Source organism: Gossypium arboreum, chromosome 4 (genome assembly GCF_025698485.1).
Source record: "Gossypium arboreum isolate Shixiya-1 chromosome 4, ASM2569848v2, whole genome shotgun sequence".
Lineage (NCBI taxonomy): Eukaryota > Viridiplantae > Streptophyta > Magnoliopsida > Malvales > Malvaceae > Gossypium > Gossypium arboreum.
In genome coordinates this window covers 122209702-122230147 of record NC_069073.1, presented here as the reverse complement: position 1 = coordinate 122230147, position 20446 = coordinate 122209702, and the positions used below count along the sequence as shown (strand labels likewise).

The 20446-nt window shown below is 30.6% G+C and overlaps 3 protein-coding genes across 3 annotated transcripts; 2 read left to right on the top strand and 1 right to left on the bottom strand.

Annotated features, from left to right (window-relative positions):
• The first annotated feature begins 559 nt into the window (after positions 1 to 559).
• Positions 560 to 4730, top strand: LOC108481744 (cytochrome P450 CYP749A22-like). Its single transcript, XM_053026839.1, has 4 exons — positions 560 to 850; positions 1234 to 1466; positions 2980 to 3358; positions 4302 to 4730. The coding sequence occupies exons 1-4, from the start codon at positions 560 to 562 to the stop codon at positions 4728 to 4730; spliced, it is 1332 nt and encodes a 443-aa protein (XP_052882799.1).
• A 1800-nt stretch (positions 4731 to 6530) lies between these two features.
• LOC108481746 (cytochrome P450 CYP749A22-like) lies at positions 6531 to 8576 on the top strand. Its single transcript, XM_017784831.1, has 5 exons — positions 6531 to 6804; positions 6888 to 7114; positions 7201 to 7433; positions 7549 to 7927; positions 8148 to 8576. Exons 1-5 carry the CDS (start codon positions 6531 to 6533, stop codon positions 8574 to 8576), a joined length of 1542 nt encoding a protein of 513 aa, XP_017640320.1.
• Positions 8577 to 10747: 2171 nt separating this feature from the next.
• Positions 10748 to 14883, bottom strand: LOC108482801 (uncharacterized). Its single transcript, XM_017785902.2, has 5 exons — positions 14386 to 14883; positions 12680 to 12737; positions 12526 to 12609; positions 12050 to 12191; positions 10748 to 11229 (listed from the first exon to the last, which is right to left on the bottom strand). The coding sequence occupies exons 1-5, from the start codon at positions 14813 to 14815 to the stop codon at positions 10951 to 10953; spliced, it is 993 nt and encodes a 330-aa protein (XP_017641391.2). The 5' UTR covers positions 14816 to 14883; the 3' UTR covers positions 10748 to 10950.
• Between the last annotated feature and the right edge of the window lie 5563 nt (positions 14884 to 20446).

Below are 20446 nucleotides of genomic sequence, written 5' to 3'. Positions count from 1 at the left end.
CAATTTGGATGTTGTGTCTGTTCTTTTACTTGTTTTTCTTGTTTCAAGAAATGGGAAATTTTGATTATATATATATATATATATATTTATGGACTGATTTGGATTCGTCCATTAGGTTCTAAATTAGATTACAACCACGATGCAATAAAATCTTTTAGGGATAAATTGTTTGAATTTAATAAAATTTCTTGAAATTTGATAATTTTTCAATTTAATCCTTCAATTTGGATATCTTAATACTTTAAGATTATCCCATATCATCATTTGAAAAATATTATAAAAATTATTAATTTAAAAAAAATCAATGACATAATACAATTTCATAGTTTCATATCACCATGTATTTTTTATTGCTGCAAATTTAGGGAGTGGATGGATGACAACTCAAACTATTATTTTAGAAACTTTTTTATTTGAAATTAAATTTTTTTATCCACATGATGTAAAATATCAATTAAATTAAGTTTCAATGAATTTAAACTTTCCTATTTGTCTTCACTTCAGCTTTTAAATTTATATATGTACATCAACATCTGAATTCATTCTTAAACAGAGGAGAATGGATTCAACAGCAAGGCTTTTAATCTTTCTGGCAGGTTCTTTAACCTTATTTCTATTGAAATTCCTTCATAAATACTGGTGGATACCTTTTAAGATACAAAGAGCACTGAGTTTACAAGGAATCAAAGGACCTCCATATGAGTTCATCCATGGCAACAACAAAGCCTCTACCCGTTTCAGATACGAAGCTTTAAGCAAACCCATGGCTTCCTTAACTCATAATATAGTCCCCAGAGTTATTCCTCAGATTCATTCATGGATCAACACTTATGGTGATGATGATTTACATGTTCTTTTTCATATGTACATAATTCTCATTTGAAAATGTTAATCGTTTCTCTTTTTTTTTTAAAAAAAAATAGGGCAAAATTATCTTACGTGGGAGGGGAATCGAGCTCAACTGGTGATATCCGAACCCGAATTAATCAAAGAGATACTGAAAACCAACGACGGATCTTTTCCGTAAAGGAAGGATGATTCGAGTATTATTCATAAGATCGTCGGGGAAGGCCTCGTGACCTCCGAAGGTGCGAAATGGGCGAAGCAAAGGAAGTTGGCGAATCATGCTTTCCATGGAGAGAGCTTGAAAGTAAGGCTTTGAATTTATATCTGTAATCACGATAAACGCGACGTAACATGGATGGATGGTGTGTGTGTGTGTGTGTATGGCAGAATATGAATCCAGCAGTGATTGCTAGCGTTGAGACGATGTTGGAGAAGTGGAAAGGTCGAGAAGGCGAAGAGATCGAAGTGTTTAACGAGTTCAGGTTGTTGACTTCAGAAGTTATATCGAGAACGGCTTTCGGTAGTAATTACTTGGAAGGGAAGAAGATTTTCGACATGTTGACGAAATTGGCGATACTAGTTAGTCGAAATTATTTCAAAACTCCTATTCCTGGCATCAGGTAGCTTCATCCATTTTTTCATCCACAGCCACCATAGCTTAGATATCTTAATTCTACTCCAACTAGATAATTTGACTTGATGAATTTCAACCTAAACTCCATCCAACCATAAAAAGTCAACCATCATAATCTAAATTTACCCAGACAATTAATTTGAAATAATATAAACATCAACCCATCAAAACTCAAATGACTCGAACTCCTGAAGACCCCAATTGAAAAACCTAAGCTTTTTTTTGAACAATCTCATTACATAGTCTGATTATATCTGTTTTTTTTTACACAATATATAGAACTAGAGAAGCTCATGGGCCAGATCGGGTCGGATCTAAGTATAATATTAACATACTTTATGTTTTTCCAAGCTCATCCCGACCCAAAATATGAGCTTAAAATTTTGCCCAAACACACCCATATTTGCAAAAGACTTTTATATACTCATCTTAACATCATTAGAGTAGTATTATATATTTAGTATAAGTTTATTTTTTTAATGTGTTCTAAATTACATAATATATAAAAATAACATAATATAAAGTATTATGAACTTAAAAATGAGTTAGATCAAATTGGGCTTGGGCTTTGAATGTTTAAGCTCAAGCTCGACCCATATTTTAAACGGGCCTAATTTTTTTGGCCTAATATTTTTATCTAAACCCTCTCAAATTTCGGGTGGACCTAGGTTTGCCTAGAACTATTCATAACCCCTCTCCAACCCATAGATAAGAGGATAACGAGCTTCATCGCACTCGAGCCCGCGTCCTCGTGCATTGGCAACAATACTCATGTCAATTGAGTTAAGATTTAATAAAAAAAAAAACTTTAAACTTGAACATGGAATGACTAAAATCTAAAGGAATTCATGGGTTGAGCTAATCCTATATATGATATTAATATATTTTATTTTTACCCAAGCCTAGCCTAACTAGAAATATAAGCATAAAATTTTGTCCAATCTTGTTCATTTTGTAAATGACTAATCGAAGTTTGTTTTAGATCCACCAATATTATTTCTTAAAAATATTAATATTAATTTAATATTTTAGATGTTTTTATTTTATTAAAATTTTAAATTTACTCAACTTAATATATATTTTAATGTTTACGTAGTATTCTATTATTATATATTTAATTTTATATGATATAAATTACATAATATAGAAAAGCAAAATAAAAATATATTACGAAGTATAAAACAAGTTGAGACAAGCATAGATATTGAATGTTGAAACTCAAGCCTGACCCATCTTTTAAATTCGTCTAATTTTTAGCATTGTAATTTTGTCCAATACCTCCAATATTTCAGGCGAGCCTTCCATGTTGGATGAGTTGTCCAGCCTATGAACAATTATACCATATTCAAATTTAATCAAAACCCTGAAATAATTCGAACATCAAATTGACCCAAATTGAAATGAACTAAAAAGTGATTCAATCCAAATTGACTCAACTAAAAACCAACGGATCCACTCAATTGAAAGGTTTAAGCTTATACCTTTGTTTTCTTTTACAGCAAGATATGGAAAACCGCGGATGAAATAGAATCAGAGAAACTTGCTAATGGAATTCATGATTGTGTGATGGAAATGGTTAAGAGAAGGGAAAAGAAAGTAGAGACAGGAGAAGCTGACGGTTTTGGCAATGATTTTCTAGGATTACTAATAAATGCTTATCGTGATTCCGACGAGAAAAACCGATTTTCCATCGAGGATCTAGTGGATGAGTGCAAAACATTCTACTTTGCCGGTCAAGAAACAACCAACTCCTTGCTTGCGTGGACGATCCTTGTTTTAGCAATTCATACTAAATGGCAAGAAAAAACAAGGCAAGAGGTGTTTGAGGTATTTGGGGACCAAAATCCTAATTCTGAAGGCATTGCCAAATTAAAAATTGTAAGTAAATTCACAATCTCTATCAATTTCAATAGTGCATTGTACTTTTATTCAATCGATCAGGTTGGGTTAGTTTCAAGTTAGGTCAATTTAGACGGGCCAATTTGGCTTTTTAATTTTTTTTGATCATTTTGAATTCGAATCATTTCAAATTTAGGTTAATTTTGAGTTCAAGTTATTTGAGGTTTATATCATTTTTAGTTCATATGTCATTTATGATTGAAGTCATTTTCAAACTAGAGTTGGGCGAGTTTGGGTTGTACATGGTTTATGGTCAAAAACAAGTTGGGTTAAGTTCAGATTTAGACCATTCTGGCCTTTGGTTAAGTAGATTTAACCCGGCTCGATTTTATCATAAAATGTCAATAATTTAAATCTAAATTCAAAGTTAACTCAAACCAGAAATATCTCAAACCTAAAATGATCAGAATAAACAACCCAAAATGATCTAAATTTGAAGTACATGAACTCCTAACTAAAAAAACTTCAATCCTCAAACTCAACTAAATTGGACAAAGAGTGACCAAAATCCAAAATTGACACATACCCTAAATCTAACCCAAATTGATTCGATCAAAAACCAATTTGATTCATCCATTGACAAGTTTAGGGTAGAGGCAAGCAAAAAATTACTCTCAACCTGATTGCCAACTTATGTTTGTACTAGTAAGGTGTTTATTTACTAGTATTAGGGGCAATGTCAAGGAGGACAGGTAGTGGCCTTGGCCACCTTAAAATGAGAAAATTGCATTTTTTACCTTCTAATACATGATAAATTACACTTTGTCTATTCAATTTTTTAAAAATATATAAAGATATTAACTAATACAATGGTGAAATTGCATTATACCTCTTATGGAAATATATAATTTCTGACCCTTAAAAAATTTTATGAATTCGCTCCTGACTATTATTTAATAAATGAAACTTATTTTGGTGGCAGATGAACATGGTTGTCAATGAAACTTTGAGATTGTATTCTCCTGTAGCTGCCGTGATCCGACAGATCAAAAAAGAAGTTCGATTGGGAAAGCTTGTTTTGCCTGCAAATCTGGAGATATTGATCCCAATCATAGCACTTCACCATGACCCTCAACTATGGGGAGACGATGTACATCTTTTCAAACCGGAGAGATTCGTTGAAGGCATCGCTAGTGCTACCAAATACAACTCTGCAGCATTCATTCCCTTTTCAATGGGACCTCGATCTTGCGTTGGCATGAGCTTTGCAACCACAGAAACAAAGGTTGCTCTCTCAATGATTCTCCAACGCTACGCCTTTACTCTCTCCCCGACCTACGTTCATGCACCATTTCCTGTAATCACGCTTCAACCACAACACGGAATTCAAGTAATGCTTCATCCTTTATAGGGTGATGCCTGAAGTTCTTACCGTAATAATTGCTTATATAAATGTCTAAGCATACTTCAACGTCTGGATTGCAAAGGTAATAATTGTTATTGCAATCAATTACTTTAAAATCTATAAGTAAAATAACGATTCAGTTGCTACTTTTATTTAAACCCGTGATTCGAAAGCTACGATTTAACTCCCAAATATTTATTTAAATTTATTTCTTTAAATCTTGGTCAATAATTTGATAAATATAAACACAACTGACCGATCAAATCACGTAAATCTTTGTATCTTTCAATATTTCTCCGTTATTATCGCTATTAAAAATAATGGGTGGTTGTCTCTTGCATTCTTAACACTCTCGACTTATCAAGACATACTTATTGAGTGTTATAACGCAACGAAAGTAACATTGCATGTGTGCAAATTTTTTTAATGGGATTTAGTTGCAACAAATATAGGGATTCAATATATGTTCGGAAACTAAGTTACGTGGAATGTTTAGAGAATAAAGATTGAATCGTATTAGAATCAAGATATTGATGGTTGACAAGTTGCTCGAGAATTTATTTAATTGACTATTTATTAAATTAAAAAATATAAAATAATATTTTAAAAAATTTATAATTTATTTCTGGTCCCCTAATTTTTTTAATTTTGCCTTCCCTCCTGTATACAAACTCACCATAATGTTTCAAGCTCCAACAGGTCAAAGACAAAATAGCAAAGCAAGACATTGGGTTGATGATGATTGGAAGATTATATTAAGGTTAAAATTGTAAGTGTCAAACGTTGTATATTATTTGTTTTATAAGTCTTCGACTTATGACATTTTCCAGGAAATTTGGACGTTATGTCTGTTTTTTTCTTTCTTGTTTCATGAAATGGGTATATTTATTTTTTAAATTTCTTCTATCGACTGATTTTGGATTTATCCTATAAATCAAAAACAAGATTCTAAATTCAAATGACATCAACAATGCAAGAAAATTTCAAAGTTTTTCGATAAAATTTTTAAGTTTTGAAATGATACAAATCTATATTCAACTATTTTGATAAACTCAAGCCTCAAACTTGAATTACCCAAATTTGAAATGACTTAAATATAAAACAATCCAAACCCGAATTACCTTATCCAAAATGATCTAAAAATTTTAAAAATCAACTTGACCCGCTGAAGATAGTTCTAGATATTATAAAAAAATAAAATTATATCAAATTAAATCACAAAATTTGAATATATAGAGGGTCGAAAACCAAAATTGACCCGAATGAATCAAACTTGAAATGACTCGAATCCAAAACCTTTAAAACTTGAATTGCCTTTATCCAAAATCAACCTGACTTACTAAATCGATAGTTCTAAATCGAAATGACTTAAACTTGAATCAATAATGACCCAGGTTGAAAAACTTGAGCCTCAAACCCGTAATCATCCGAACTTGAAGTAACCAAAATCTGACATGACCCAAACTCATAAACTCCAGCCTCAAAGCCAAATGATCTACACTTGGAATGACTTGAATCCAAAATAATTCTAAACTCAAAATTGACTCAAACTCGAAATTAACTGAATCCAATTCGAAAATTTTAAAACCCAAATTAACCCAACCCAAAATCAACAATTTGAGACATTATAAAAATAGAACATCAAATTATATCAAATTCAAATATACAGATTAAATCACAAATTTGAATATCTAGAGGGACCAAAACCAAAATTGTACCTATTATAATAAAGAGAAAGAGAGTCATCATAATTATATATATATGTATAATCGGAAACATTTGAATTCATTGTTAAAGATACCAAAAATGGATTCAACATCCAAGTTTTTAATCTTCCTCGCAAGTTCTTTAAGCTTATTTCTATTGAAATTCCTTCACAAATATTGGTGGACGCCTTTGAAAATACAAAAAGCACTGAGTTTACAAGGAATCAAAGGACCTCCATATGAGTTCATCCATGGCAACAACAAAGCCTCTTCTCGTTTTAGATTCGAAGCTTTAAGCAAACCCATGGCTTCCTTAACACATAATATAGTCCCAAGAGTTATTCCTCATATCCATTCATGGATCAACACTTATGGTGATGATGATTTACATGTTCTTTTTCATATATATATATATATATATGATTTTCATTTGAAAATGTTTTTTTTTAATATTTAGGGAATATTTATCTTACATGGGAGGGAAATCAAGCTCAACTGGTGATATCTGAACCCGAAATAATCAAAGAGATACTGAAAAGCAACGACGGGTCTTTCCCGAAACGGAAGGATGATTCGAGTTTTATTTATAAGATTCTAGGTGACGGACTCGTGGCGACAGAAGGTGCGAAATGGGTGAGGCAAAGGAAGTTGGCGAATCATGCCTTTCATGGAGAGAGTTTAAAAGTAAGTCTTCGAATTTATCTGTGACTGAAAAAAAAGGACATTGATGGTTTTTTTTTTCTTTTTTTTTCTTAATTTTTGGGTGGTAGAATATGAATCCAGCAGTGATTGCTAGTGTGGAGACGATGTTGGAGAAGTGGAAAGGCCGAGAAGGTGAAGAGATGGAAGTGTTTGAGGAGTTTAGGTTGTTGACTGCGGAAGTGATATCGAGAACGGCTTTCGGTAGCAATTACTTGGAAGGGAAGAAGATTTTCGAGATGTTGACGAGATTATCGATACTAGTCATCAACAATTACTACAAAACTAAGATTCCTGGCATCAGGTATGCTCCTCCGTGTTTATGGCTTCTCAATTCTCACTCAAATTGACCTGAACAAAAACTAGCTCTAGTCATCCAATTAACATATCTAAGCTTATATCTTTGTCTTCTTTTACAGCATGATATGGAAAACTGCGGATGAAATAGAATCGGAGAAACTTGCTAAAGGAATACATGACCGTGTGATGGAAATGGTTAAGAGAAGGGAAAAGAATGTATCGGTTGGAGAATCCGACAATTTCGGCAATGATTTTCTGGGATTGCTTATAAATGCTCATCGTGATTCTGACGAGAAAAATCGATTTTCCGTCGAGGATCTAGTGGATGAGTGCAAAACATTCTATTTTGCCGGTCAAGAAACAACTAATTCCTTGTTGGCATGGACGGTCTTAGTTTTAGCAATTCATACTGAATGGCAAGAAAAAACAAGACGAGAGGTTTTCGAGGCATTCGGTGACCGAAATCCTAATTCCGAAGGCATTTCCAAACTAAAAATTGTAAGGAAATCTGCAATCTCTAAGAGTTTTACTAGCATACTGTACTTCTAGTTAAGAATCAGGGTTGAGTAGAGATTTCAAATTTGACACAAACCCGAAAATTCGACTATTAATCCAAACTAAAATTAATCCCTGCTTGATTAACAAAAACTTGAACTCAAATTGATTTATACTCAAAATTGACCTTGTATTTAATAAATGAAATTGGTTTTGGTGGCAGATGAACATGGTCATCAACGAAACCCTGAGATTGTATTCTCCTGTATCTGCTGTAATCCGAAAGGTCGGAAAAGAGGCTCAATTGGGAAGGCTCGTTTTGCCTGCAAATATGGAGGTAATGATCCCAATCATGGCACTTCACCACGACCCTCAATTATGGGGAGACGATGTACATCTTTTCAAGCCAGAGAGATTCACCGAAGGCATCGCCAGTGCTACCAAATACAACTCAGCAGCATTCATTCCCTTTTCGATGGGACCTCGATCTTGCGTCGGTATGAGCTTTGCAACCACTGAAACAAAGATCGCTCTCTCAATGATTCTCCAACGCTACGCCTTTACTCTCTCGCCGGCCTACGTTCATGCACCGTTTCCTATAATCACGCTTCAACCACAACACGGTATTCAAGTAATGCTTAACCGTTTATAGAGTGATGCCTAAAGTTCTTATCGCAATAGCCGCTTCTGTGTCAATATCTACGCATACTTAGGCACAAGGATTACAGATGTAATAATTGTTATTGCGAACAATTACACAAAATATTAATAATGAAAATAATTAGATAAAATAAAATAACGTAAACACAACCGACAAATCAAATCACATAAATCATTGTTCCTTTTGTCATTTCTCCATTATTATCGCTAAAAATAATGAGTAGTCATCTCTTGCATTCTTCACACTCGACCGAAAAGGACACACCTATTGACAGAATTTAATTAAGGTTGAAATATGTCATAAGTCCCTATACTCTTCATAAATTTGGACTTTTGTTCCTATACTTTTATTTCCAGTTATGTAGTCTCTCTACTTTTTGTATTCTAAAAATCAGGTTAAAATTTGTTGGTGCGATATTTTGAAATAAAAAATAATAATTACTTTGTAGCCATGTAACTAAAAAAATAGCGTAGCAATGAACCTAAATCTAACAAAATAATTTTAACAATATTAATAGTTGGACCTGAATTCCAAAATATGTAAAGTATAGGACTTAAATTCCAAATTTATGAAGTGTACAGGGCTTAATTTATATTTTAACCTTTAATTAATTAGTAATTAAATAAGTAAATTTTTAATGTTTTTATATTTAATAATTGGTTCCCTTATGAACAATTATCGTCTATACCTAATCTTTCTAACAACCGGTATGAAATTTGTGGACAACCTTTGATAGCTTGTCTTCATTTGGACAAAAACGAGATTAACAATGTAATACCTTTGCAATTATTCTATTAATGTATCAAATCACATAATCATCATTATCCTAAATATACTCATATTAAATAAGCTTCCGTTTAAGTATTTATGTCGGATATTTATATCCAACATATATTCAAATGTTAGTAAAGGTATAAGCAAGGGCTAATCTATCAATATTTTAGGGACCATAATTGAATTATAAATTTTTGAGAGGCCAAAAAGAATAACTTAATTATATATATTTATAACTACACCATTTTTTAAAAGGTTAAATTACTTTTTGGGGCTTGGACTTAACAACTACTTCTACGTTAGTGCCTAAATCTTTTTTTTTATTCAAATTAGTCTCTAAATTTGACAATTATTCCTACATTAAGGCCTAAACTTTTTGTATCCAAGTTTAGAGAATCGTTCCCACATTGAGGCTTGAGTTTTTTTTTTTTTTGTCTGAGTTAGCTCTTGATATTTTCTTGAAAACCCTAAAGTGTAAGCCCCAATGTCAGAATAATTGTCAAGTTCAAACCCCGATATGAGAACACTTGTCAAGTTCAATGACTAATTTGGACAAAAAAAATTCAAGCCCCGATGTGGGAACAATACCATTTTTAGAGACTACTTTGGATAAAAAAATTTCAAACCCTAATGTGAGTTTTTTTTTTCTCGGCTATAAGATAAGTTTTATTACAAGAGCGAAACCTCCATAAGAACAAACTAGTACATGCAAAGAACAACTAAAGCACCGTCAAGGTGAAACACCCGAACATTGAAAACATAGGGGCAAGATAGGGGGTACAAGCTGCATAAGAAGAATTCGTATAAAAGTTTACTTCCTTTGTTTGATATTGATTTGAATAAGGTGTTTCAACCTTACTGCATTACTTCTATTAGGTGTTGATTAGAATAATATTTTCTAAACCTATAAATAGACGCAATCTATATTCCTTGTAATCATTCAAATTCGAGACATAGTAAATTTTCTTCTCCTCTGCCAGTAGTTTTTTCCCCGAAAGGGTTTCCACTGTGTGTTCTATTTCTCTCTCTTTTCTTGCCAATATCGACATTCTATTTTGACAACAACAAAACAAATCTTACTCAACAATTTTGAAGGACTAAGGCCCCAATGTGAGAGTTGATATCAAGTTTTTTTAAAGGACTTGAACAACATTTTTCTTTTATTTTGAGAGTGAAATGCAATTTTACCATATATCAACTTATAATTTAATCATTAGTGAGAAAACTACACTAATTTTTCCATTTAGGGGATTAAGATCCCTGTTTGCCCTTTTATATTTGCCTATGGATACATGAAGATATATATATATATATATATATATATATATTTGATACTCACTCTTAAATGTAAATAATATATATAACATCGACCCATAATCCAAATAACATTTCATTAAAACAATAAAATCCAAGCTTTGTATTTAATTGAATATGTTAAACAATTACATAAGCCATGAAGCTTTATGAATCATCGGTATACATATACAAAAAAGGTGGAAGAGAGAGATTTAAAGAGAGTTAGTAAAGATGTTAAAAGCAAACTATCCGTATACTTGTCGGACACATACCTTATCCGAATAAACATAGGTTTTTAAATGTGTCTCCAAGGTCTCTCGGCAAGGGCAACACATTCTTTGTGTCTAAAACATCCGATGAGATGATCGATAGTCAACCCGGCAGCTTGCATGAATGAATAAACGATGACTGGCCCAACGAATCGGAATCCTCGTTTCAATAGGTCCTTGCTAATGGCTTCAGCTTTTGGGGTTCTAAGAGGAACATTTCTTGGGTACTTGTATTTGTTAATTTGGGGTTTATGATTCACATAACCCCACATGAAGCTACTAAAAGATCCATATTCTCTCACAATCTGTGTATTAGGGTAAAGAAAATTATTTAGTGTAATTAATTGAGTAATAAATTTGAAGTTTATTTCACTCGGTTTACGCAATCATATGCAAGAAAAAAAAAAGTATTCTATAGATTTGAAGTTTGAATCTTACCATCTGCAATTTTATATCTTATTCCCATGTTAAAAGGTTTTTGAAAATTTTAATTAAACTCTTTTGAATTTTTTTAGAAGTTCTCGTTAATCTCACAATTTTTTCAATACTTTTAATTAGACTCCCAATTTTTTTGAAAAAATCTCGTTAAAGTCCTAAAATGTTTGAACATTTTAGTTAGCTCTCAAAACATAGATTCAAGATCCGCCACCCTTAAAAAGAATCATTCAATAAGTTTGGAATTCAAATTCTAACATATCAAAGACCCTTTTCTCTAATTTGGGTTTGTCTCTCAACCCTGTCGAAAGCCTGAGTACTTAAAAAGGTGATTGTCCACTAAGTTGAATAGAAGAACTATCAAAAAAACTGAAGACTTTGGAATCGATGGAACTTGAACGCATGCCTTACATAAGCATGAGTGCAAGTTGGGAACCACTTGAGCCAAACATGATCTAAGCATCTACAACCATTTTTCCTATTCTCGAGCTAAAAAAAAAACTACAACACAATGAACCCGAAGCTTAATTGGTTCATGCAACCACCTTTAAGAAGGAGCATTCATTAGGTTCGGAATTCGAATTCCAACATCTGCAACTATTTCCCTATTCCCATGCTAAGAAAAATGTAACGCAATGCAATAAACCCGAAGCTCTATTAAAATTCGAATCCTAAAATCCACAAACTTACCTTTTGTATGCATTTGGCATTGTGTATTATGCACCTTATTCTGCTCTCAACCAACATAATAGCTTTGTTTGATGATACCTCATTGATTTCTTTATCCCCCATTTTTGCAACAATTTCAGAATCAAACCCAGCAAAAGCTTCTCTGTAAAATTATTATAATAATAAATAAAGGAAATCTTTAGTTCAATATTCACCTTGAACTATACATATTTTAATAATATCACTAAATTAATCTAATCACATAATTTTTCTCGATACGATAGAGATTAAATATGAGATCAGTGTTAACTAAAAAATTGAACAAGTCTCTAATCACTTAATCTTAACAACAAATTAACATTTTATGTAATACCAATAGCACATTAAAATAAATCGTGACGGAATATAAATTTAGAATCTGATACAAAAGCATGAAAAGGTGTATAATTGAATTAGAATTTATATATTCTTTAAATGAAAATCAAGGAATAACATACCTATAAAGTTCCTTTTTTTTCAAAATTTCGGTCCAATTGTAATCCATCAACATACCGGACAAGGCAAGGAGTTCGAATAATTGGCTGTTAAGATATCAAAAAAATCATAATTTAGTGAAAATAATTGTGATTTTATTGAATTAGAAAAACTCACTTGTCATCATAAACTGGAACTCCCCATTGTTCATCATGAAATGATATGTATACTTTATCTGCATCAAGAAAACTTTTGTTAGTTTTACCGAAATTTAAATGCTAAAAATTCAAGATATCAGTATCATGGAGGTCCTTGTATTAGGATTTAAATTTTATTTTTCTCTTTCTATTTAAAAAAGGACAAATTAGTCCTTGTATGTAAAAATTTTATCCATTTGTAAAGTTAAAAACCGGTGTGATTAACGGAATAATCAGCATGTGTACCTCATGTTAATGTATAGGACCAATATTTAACAATAGAAATTGATAAAAAATTTTAACTAAAAGACCAACTTGCTCTTTGATTTAATATATAGGGACTAATTTATCTATTTTTTAGTGGAGGAGACAAAATGCAATCTCTATAATACTCTTATCTGAAAAAGTAAAGGGACTAAAACCAGAATTAAACCTATTTAAATCCTTACGTATTTCTCAGTTTCTATAGGAGAGTACCTATATAAATATAAATAAATATGTTCTTTTGAATTTATGTAGAGATTAGAGAAGTCTCAACTGCAAGACAATGATAGGTGACAAAGACAAGTTTCCTGTTGACTAATTAGGTTGTCTGAATATTGCAGGTGTTCTATCTTTTCAGTTTAATTTGACTTCGAATTTTTTCACAATATTCCCATAGCTTAACCACTCAGAAAGCAATGGTCAACAAATTAGCAATAAAGTGTTATATATATATATATATATATATATATATTCATACTTAAAACTAAATTAAATACAAGTGTTAAACATAAATAAAATATTTTTAAAAATAAGTATTTGATTGCAAAAACATTAATGATGGATATTGAAGTTGGTATACCTTTTTAAATTAGATTGGAATTTAATAAAATAAATAAATTTATTTTAAACTGGACTAGACTTAAATTTAAAAATTAATTTAAATATTGTGTATGAACCTAATCCGAACTTAACTTAACCGATCAACATCTCTAGTTTAAATAGATTGAGGAGATTTTTGGTTGGATTTTAGCTAAAAATTAATTAAGAAGGACAAAGATCCAAAAACCAGCTATCAAACCGTAGTGGTTGAGATGCTTCATGATAAAAATTAATGACCATTATTATTATTGTTTAAATATATATAATGAACATTATCAATATAATGATCAATCGAACGACCAAATTATTCCGAATTGGAAAAGCTAAATTATGACAACCATTAATTTAATTGTATGATCACTGCCAAATTAAGATTCTATAAAAGTATTTTTGGTACCATATGCTTAAACAATTCATAATTTGGTGTGCCATATATCAAACTATATAGTATATTTGATATTTCATTTATCCATAAGTTTTTTAGAATTTTTTTAAGACGAATGGGTTAAAATATAATTTTATCATATATTTAGTATAAATACCTATTTTTAAGATGATCGAGGTTATTGTCAGTTCTCCTAATTTTTAATATATGTATTTAAGACATATTCATGATTTCGATCCAACCCCAAACATTTTAATTAACAATTCATCTCGTCTTGAATTTGATTTAAAAAAAAAAAAAAAAAAAACTCTCATTTAAGATAATGTCGGCTGATATTATTTTTCCATCCCTACATATTCAGACAGGAGTACATAGTGTATGACTACTAAAACCACTTGTCCGTAAAAAAAATAAAATACTAGGTATTGTTAACTTACCACTGTTCTTTGTAACCCAATGGCATCTCCTAAGTTCCCCATTGTTAGGATGTTCTTGTTGTTGTTGTGGTTGTCGACTTTGTCGCACATTTTTAACAATCGGGACGAACTCTCTCTGTTCATGATGAGGCGCGATCAAGCTAAGAGCTAACGAAATCCTTTGCTCCAACGGTGTAGTACTCGAATGATCTGTAATCGATGAATCATTCGAGTTCTGCGACAAAGACAACGACAACGACGACAACGACAAAGACGAGCTACTTCGTTGAAACCCGATAGGGTAGATTTTCTTCAAGTTCTTCGACGGCACTGGACTTTCCATTGGCTTTTCTTTTCCTTTCTTCTCCATAACATGTTTCCTTACATTGGCTTTAGACATGTTGGAGAAAAACATGGAGATCTCTTTGCTTTTCTTTTGTGTACTAAACATGAGTTTGTTTAAAAAAAAAATTAGGGTTTTATAAAAGCTGCCATGGCTAAGTTGGTGAACTATGAATTTCACTATCAATTATAACTTTTTTTTGCATATTTATTAAGCAAAATAAAAAAAATGCAGTAGGTTGGAAAGTTGAATAAATTATATATTTTAGTTCATCTAAAAGAATAATAATTTAATATTCTAAATTATTGAACTAGACCTATAAACTAATCTGATTTATATTTAATGAAGTTACATGCATAATTTATATCATTTATATAAAGGTCAACTCATGTTTTAAATATTTGTTTGTGTTTTTCTTTGGTAGTTTAATCCATATTTTAGTTAATTATGAAAGATAATGACAAATGATGTTGAAGGATAATTTCTTTAACAACAATAAAGTCCTATTTTTACTCAAAATTTAATTTAATTAATTAACTCTAACAGTTAATTTTATTAAATAACACCCAATTTAAAATTTAAATATAAGAAAAAGGCCAAATTTCTCTTATTTGGAATTAAAACAAAATATTCGATGAATTATTTGCGATAACAATTAAATAGATTTATTTATGAGTTGGAACTATTCATTATTAAATTAATTTATTGTGAAATGTCAATTTTAGGTGTAATGGTGAAAACATGTTTGATTTAGTGGCATTTTAGTTGCAGTGTTTTGTCTGAATGCAAACAGGAACAATGGGGTCCAATTCGTTAATTCTTAAATTTCACTCCTCAGCCATTGAGGTTTTGAGACAAACTTGTGGCCTGCATTGACAAAGAAATCTCGACATATCCTAACATGTTACTCAAAAAAAACACAATAAATAATACAGTTAAGATTGAAATTTCAAATTTTAAAAACTGTAAGGATTAAGAATGATTAACTTGAAAATATTGATTAAATCAATATCTTTATACACAATATATCACTGATCAGTTCAAAAGGTATTGAGACTAAAATTGTTCAAATCGACAATTAAATTCACAACTTACGATAATATATAGACTAACAACAAAATTTAACTAATATTTAAATATTATATGATGTTTAGACACGTTAATTTTGACCCCAACCTGAAAATTTATTCAACCCGAATCTAAATCTAATCCAATCAGATTTGATCATAAAAATTTAATAACTTAATCCACATAAACCCAAAATTAATCCAAATTTGAAATTCATCCAAAACTAAATTCATATTTTTAATGAATTTTTTAAAATAAATAAATAAATATCCGAGAAAAAATATTTAATAATATGTAGGATTAGTTGATGAACAATGATTATCTTTGGTAAGATTTGTCTTTTCTATTTTTCGCATCTGTTATTTCTGTTTTCAATTTGCTATCCTCCAACTAACAAATATTGATGCTTTAATCACCAAACATTTCCTATTAAATCGGTTGTCTTTTTTTTTAATTTTTTTAATTATTTAAAATCATTATTAGATATATTGGGTAATGATTTTTTTTATTCCATGAATGAGATTAAAAAATTATTCCATAATTATCGGTTTCTTATTCTCGCTTGTTAGTGGCAAATGACATTAAATTTTGGATAGATCTGATTATGGGTTGAGAAAATGAAAATTTTAGACCTGTTTTCTAGGGCTGAGTCTAACTCGAAAAATGGGCTTAAAATTTTGTCCAATCCCAACAAAGATAAAATGCTAAACCTGAGCCCGGCTCGACCTGCTTGCATTAAATTATTTTATATTGTTTTTTATATATAAATAATTTTAAAAATATAATATATCAAATACACTAAAAATATTTAAAAAAAGTCTTAATACTTAACTAACACTAAGATAGTTACAACTTAGCAAGCAGATACCTCTAAAATAGTAGCAAAATTAATAATAAAACAAGAGTTATATAATATTCAAATAGTAAAAACAAAATAGTAACAATATAATAGAAAAACGATAGCAAAACAACATCAAAATGACAACAAACAACAGTGAAAAAAAAGTAGGGCAAATTCAGGCCGGACCCAAGCCAAAAATCCTACCACAGACTCGACCCGTTTAGAAAAAAGACCTTGTTTTTTGCCCAAACCCTCTCACCTTTGGGCAGGCCTTCGGGCCTGAACAAGTAACCCCACCCATGATCAGGTCTAGTTTTGAAAAGGCTAACTAAAATTTTAAAATTTTTGAGAAATTTAATGAGAATTTAAATAAAAATAGGAGTTTAATTAAAAATTTCAAACACTTTAAAGGGAGTTAAAAAACACATACCATCAATTGTTTAATATATAAAAATAATGGAAAAAAATACTATATTTAAATTACAAATTTTCTTCTCACTTAATCAAGGGAGTAACCGCGGGGGCATGGCCCCGGCCCCCCTAAAATAGAAAATTTCATTTTAGGCTCTTAAAATTTTTTAAAATTTTTAAATTAATAAAGGTAAAATTACACTTTAGCCCCCTCTAAAATTATAAAAATTTAATTTAATTATTTACAAACTATAAAAATATAAACTATAAAAAATTAAAATTTCATCCGGCCCCTCTAAAAAATTTTTCTAATTTTGCCCCTGTACTTAATTTTGTTTTTAATATTTTCTTTTGTAAATGTCTATTTTTAGCCCAAAGGATCCAAATTAATGCTAACTAAACATTTTAAAAATAAATACTTAAATTTTATTATTAATAGTTCTTGTTGGACCGGACCAATTGAATGTCCAGCTTTTAGGACATGTCTAATTTAAACACAGTTAATACAATATATTTAAGACAGTTATATGTTTGTCTTTAATATGTTGACATAATTTTTATATTCATATTTAATAAATTTATCATATTTTTACATTAATTTGATGCATTTAAATCTATGTCAATATTAATACTTTAATTAAGTCAATATAGTAAAGAATCGATTTTAATTAAATCTTAAAATAAAAATATATTTTAACAAAGTTTTTTCGAGAATAAATATTTTAATAAAGTTATATTATTAATTTAAGAGCATGAATATTCTCCAACTCCATTCAAATTTAAAGTAATTATTTTTGGTTGAAATATGTTATATGTATTATATTCTTTATAAATTTAGAATTTAGTCCTTGTATTTTTCGATTACATAATTCAAGTCCATTTTTTTTGTTAAATTGGTTGATATGACATTTTGAAATAAAAAATTTGGTAACAATGTAACTAAAAAGATATGTTATAATGAATCAATTTAATAAAATAATTTTAACAATGTTAATAATTGTACTTGAATTTGAAATTTGAAAAAGTAGAGGACCAAATTCCTAAAAATAAAAATATAATGACTAAATTCCTAATTTATGAATATGGCATATTTTAACCTTGTTTTTTTATTCCAACAAAGTCTCGGTTTGTTGGTTAAAACAGAGGTCTTGAATCTGTGAGTATTTAGGTTCAAATTCTATCATCCACAACTGTGATATATGAGTCCTGCTCTCACATTATGCATATATCATATGTGAATTTTGCCCGATTCTTTTTAAATTGGTCCAGCTTCATCCAATTCATCGTCTAATGTACATTGTATTAATTGAATTCCACATTGTAGTTCTCCATTGGTTGGACACATATTTACAACTATATTGACTTTTTATTAATAAAACTTAAAAAAATTATTCTCTAGTAAATAAATAAATTGTATATTGATTAACTTTGACTTTCCCTCAAAATCGGTCCAATCAAGTTGTACTCAAATCCGATCCAATTCGATTTAATCATAAAAAAAAATTATCAAAAAATCGATCCAACACGAATTTAATTTTTCCTAAATTGAAACTAACCAAAACTTGAAAAGATTTGAACTTTCAATATCATGAATAAAAAATAACTCAAATCCAAAATAATTCGAACAAATAACCTAACCTAAACCTGTATTAATCAAAAGACAAAATAATTCAAATTTATAATGACCCAACTCAAAACAACCAAAATCCAAAACAACCCATAAATTTTAAAATTTCAATTTGATCCAATCCTAGATTGACCCAAATAAAAACCAACTCCGTTACAACAAGTGTAAGTAAAAGTACCATGGAGGCTATCATACTAAGAGTCAAACTGCATTTTGCCCCTTTATTAAAAAAAATAGGCAAATCAATCCCAGTATGTTAGATTAAAGACCTAAGTATTTTGTTAAAAAATTCATACATTTCTACTGTTAAAAACTGGCACGGTTAATAGAATAACAAGACACGTGACGTGCCATGTATACCTCATATTGACGGACAAGGACCATTTTTTTAATAGTAGAAATAGATGAAATTTTTAACAAAAGGACCAATTTTCTCTTTTATCTAATGTACAATGACTAATTTGTCAATTTTTTTAGAAGAGGGGGCAAAATGCAGTCTAACTCTCAATACAAGGGGGCTCCAAGTACTTTTACCCACAAATGTACAAGTTGTTGCAAAATGACGCCGTTTCCAGTTATATATGAACCGAATCTTTCAATCCCTCAAATTTTTTATCAGTATCTTTAAAATTGCCGGGAAAATAACGCTTTTTTAAATCTTAAACCCTAATTTTCAAATATAAACCCCTGTTTTCCCAGATTCAAACCCCTGATTCTAATAAATAATTATCGCACTACAGAAATTAACATCCTAAAACCTTAAAAAATGCTTCTTCTTTTTTTCCATGCTCGACAAATGGAAAACCCTTCGGTTACCTATCAAGACCTCACATTCTCTCCCTTCCTTCTTCGGTAGCCTTTGTCAATGCGGTTTCCGTTGAATTGCTCGAGATTTGTATCAACACGCTGTTGAGTATGTCTTTTAGCCGATTCTGTGTTTGTGCCTTTTTCTAATTTTGCTGTTATTATCTTCTGATTCTGCTGCTATTACTTCTGAATAAATCTCCTAATGCTTAGGAGCATGCTGCTACAAGCTCTGTATATAAAAGGATGCCTCTGAGTCATTAAAATTCATAGCTTCATTCTTTCTTTCTCACTTTGTCTATAATTTGAAAGCTTGATTTTGCATTGGTATTCTTTGAATTTCACGGTTCCTCGAAGGCCCCCATGTTTTGGCGGGACAGAGGTTTGGTTCAGAGCTAATGTTAAAAGAGGAAAGTACTGATTCCACTTCTGGATTTTGGTTTCTGTTCATAGAAAAATTGTTATATATATTGGTGGTTGGATTTGTGTCGAAATAGGCTCGTTTTTCCATCTGGGTAACAATCAGCTTTTGAAGCTGCCAACAGCTTGATAGGCTGTTCATATTGCAAGAATATACCATTCATTTCAATGATTTTATAATTGTAAGTGTGCTTTCCTGCCCTCTTTTTACTAGCTATGCACTAATTTAATAGTTTGTCAATAAATAGAAAATGTAGGATGTAAAATAGTGAACAAGAAAGTTGCTTCTGCTTATTTTAATGCATGTTTTGATCCACACTAAACCTTAGACTGAAACCCTATGGTGTAGGATGAGTTCTACTATCTAATTAGGCTACCTCAGCTGGATTCAATTTCCTTGGAAACTATATACGCATGTACAGGTATATCTATATTTACTCATGCAGGCTCATTGATGCATGCATGTAACCTCTTGGTAGATAACGTTGCATCAAGAAACTTGAACAAAGCTCAATCTCTTCTGATTGAATTGTTCTAGGTAAGACAGGACACGATCTTTCATGTCTGA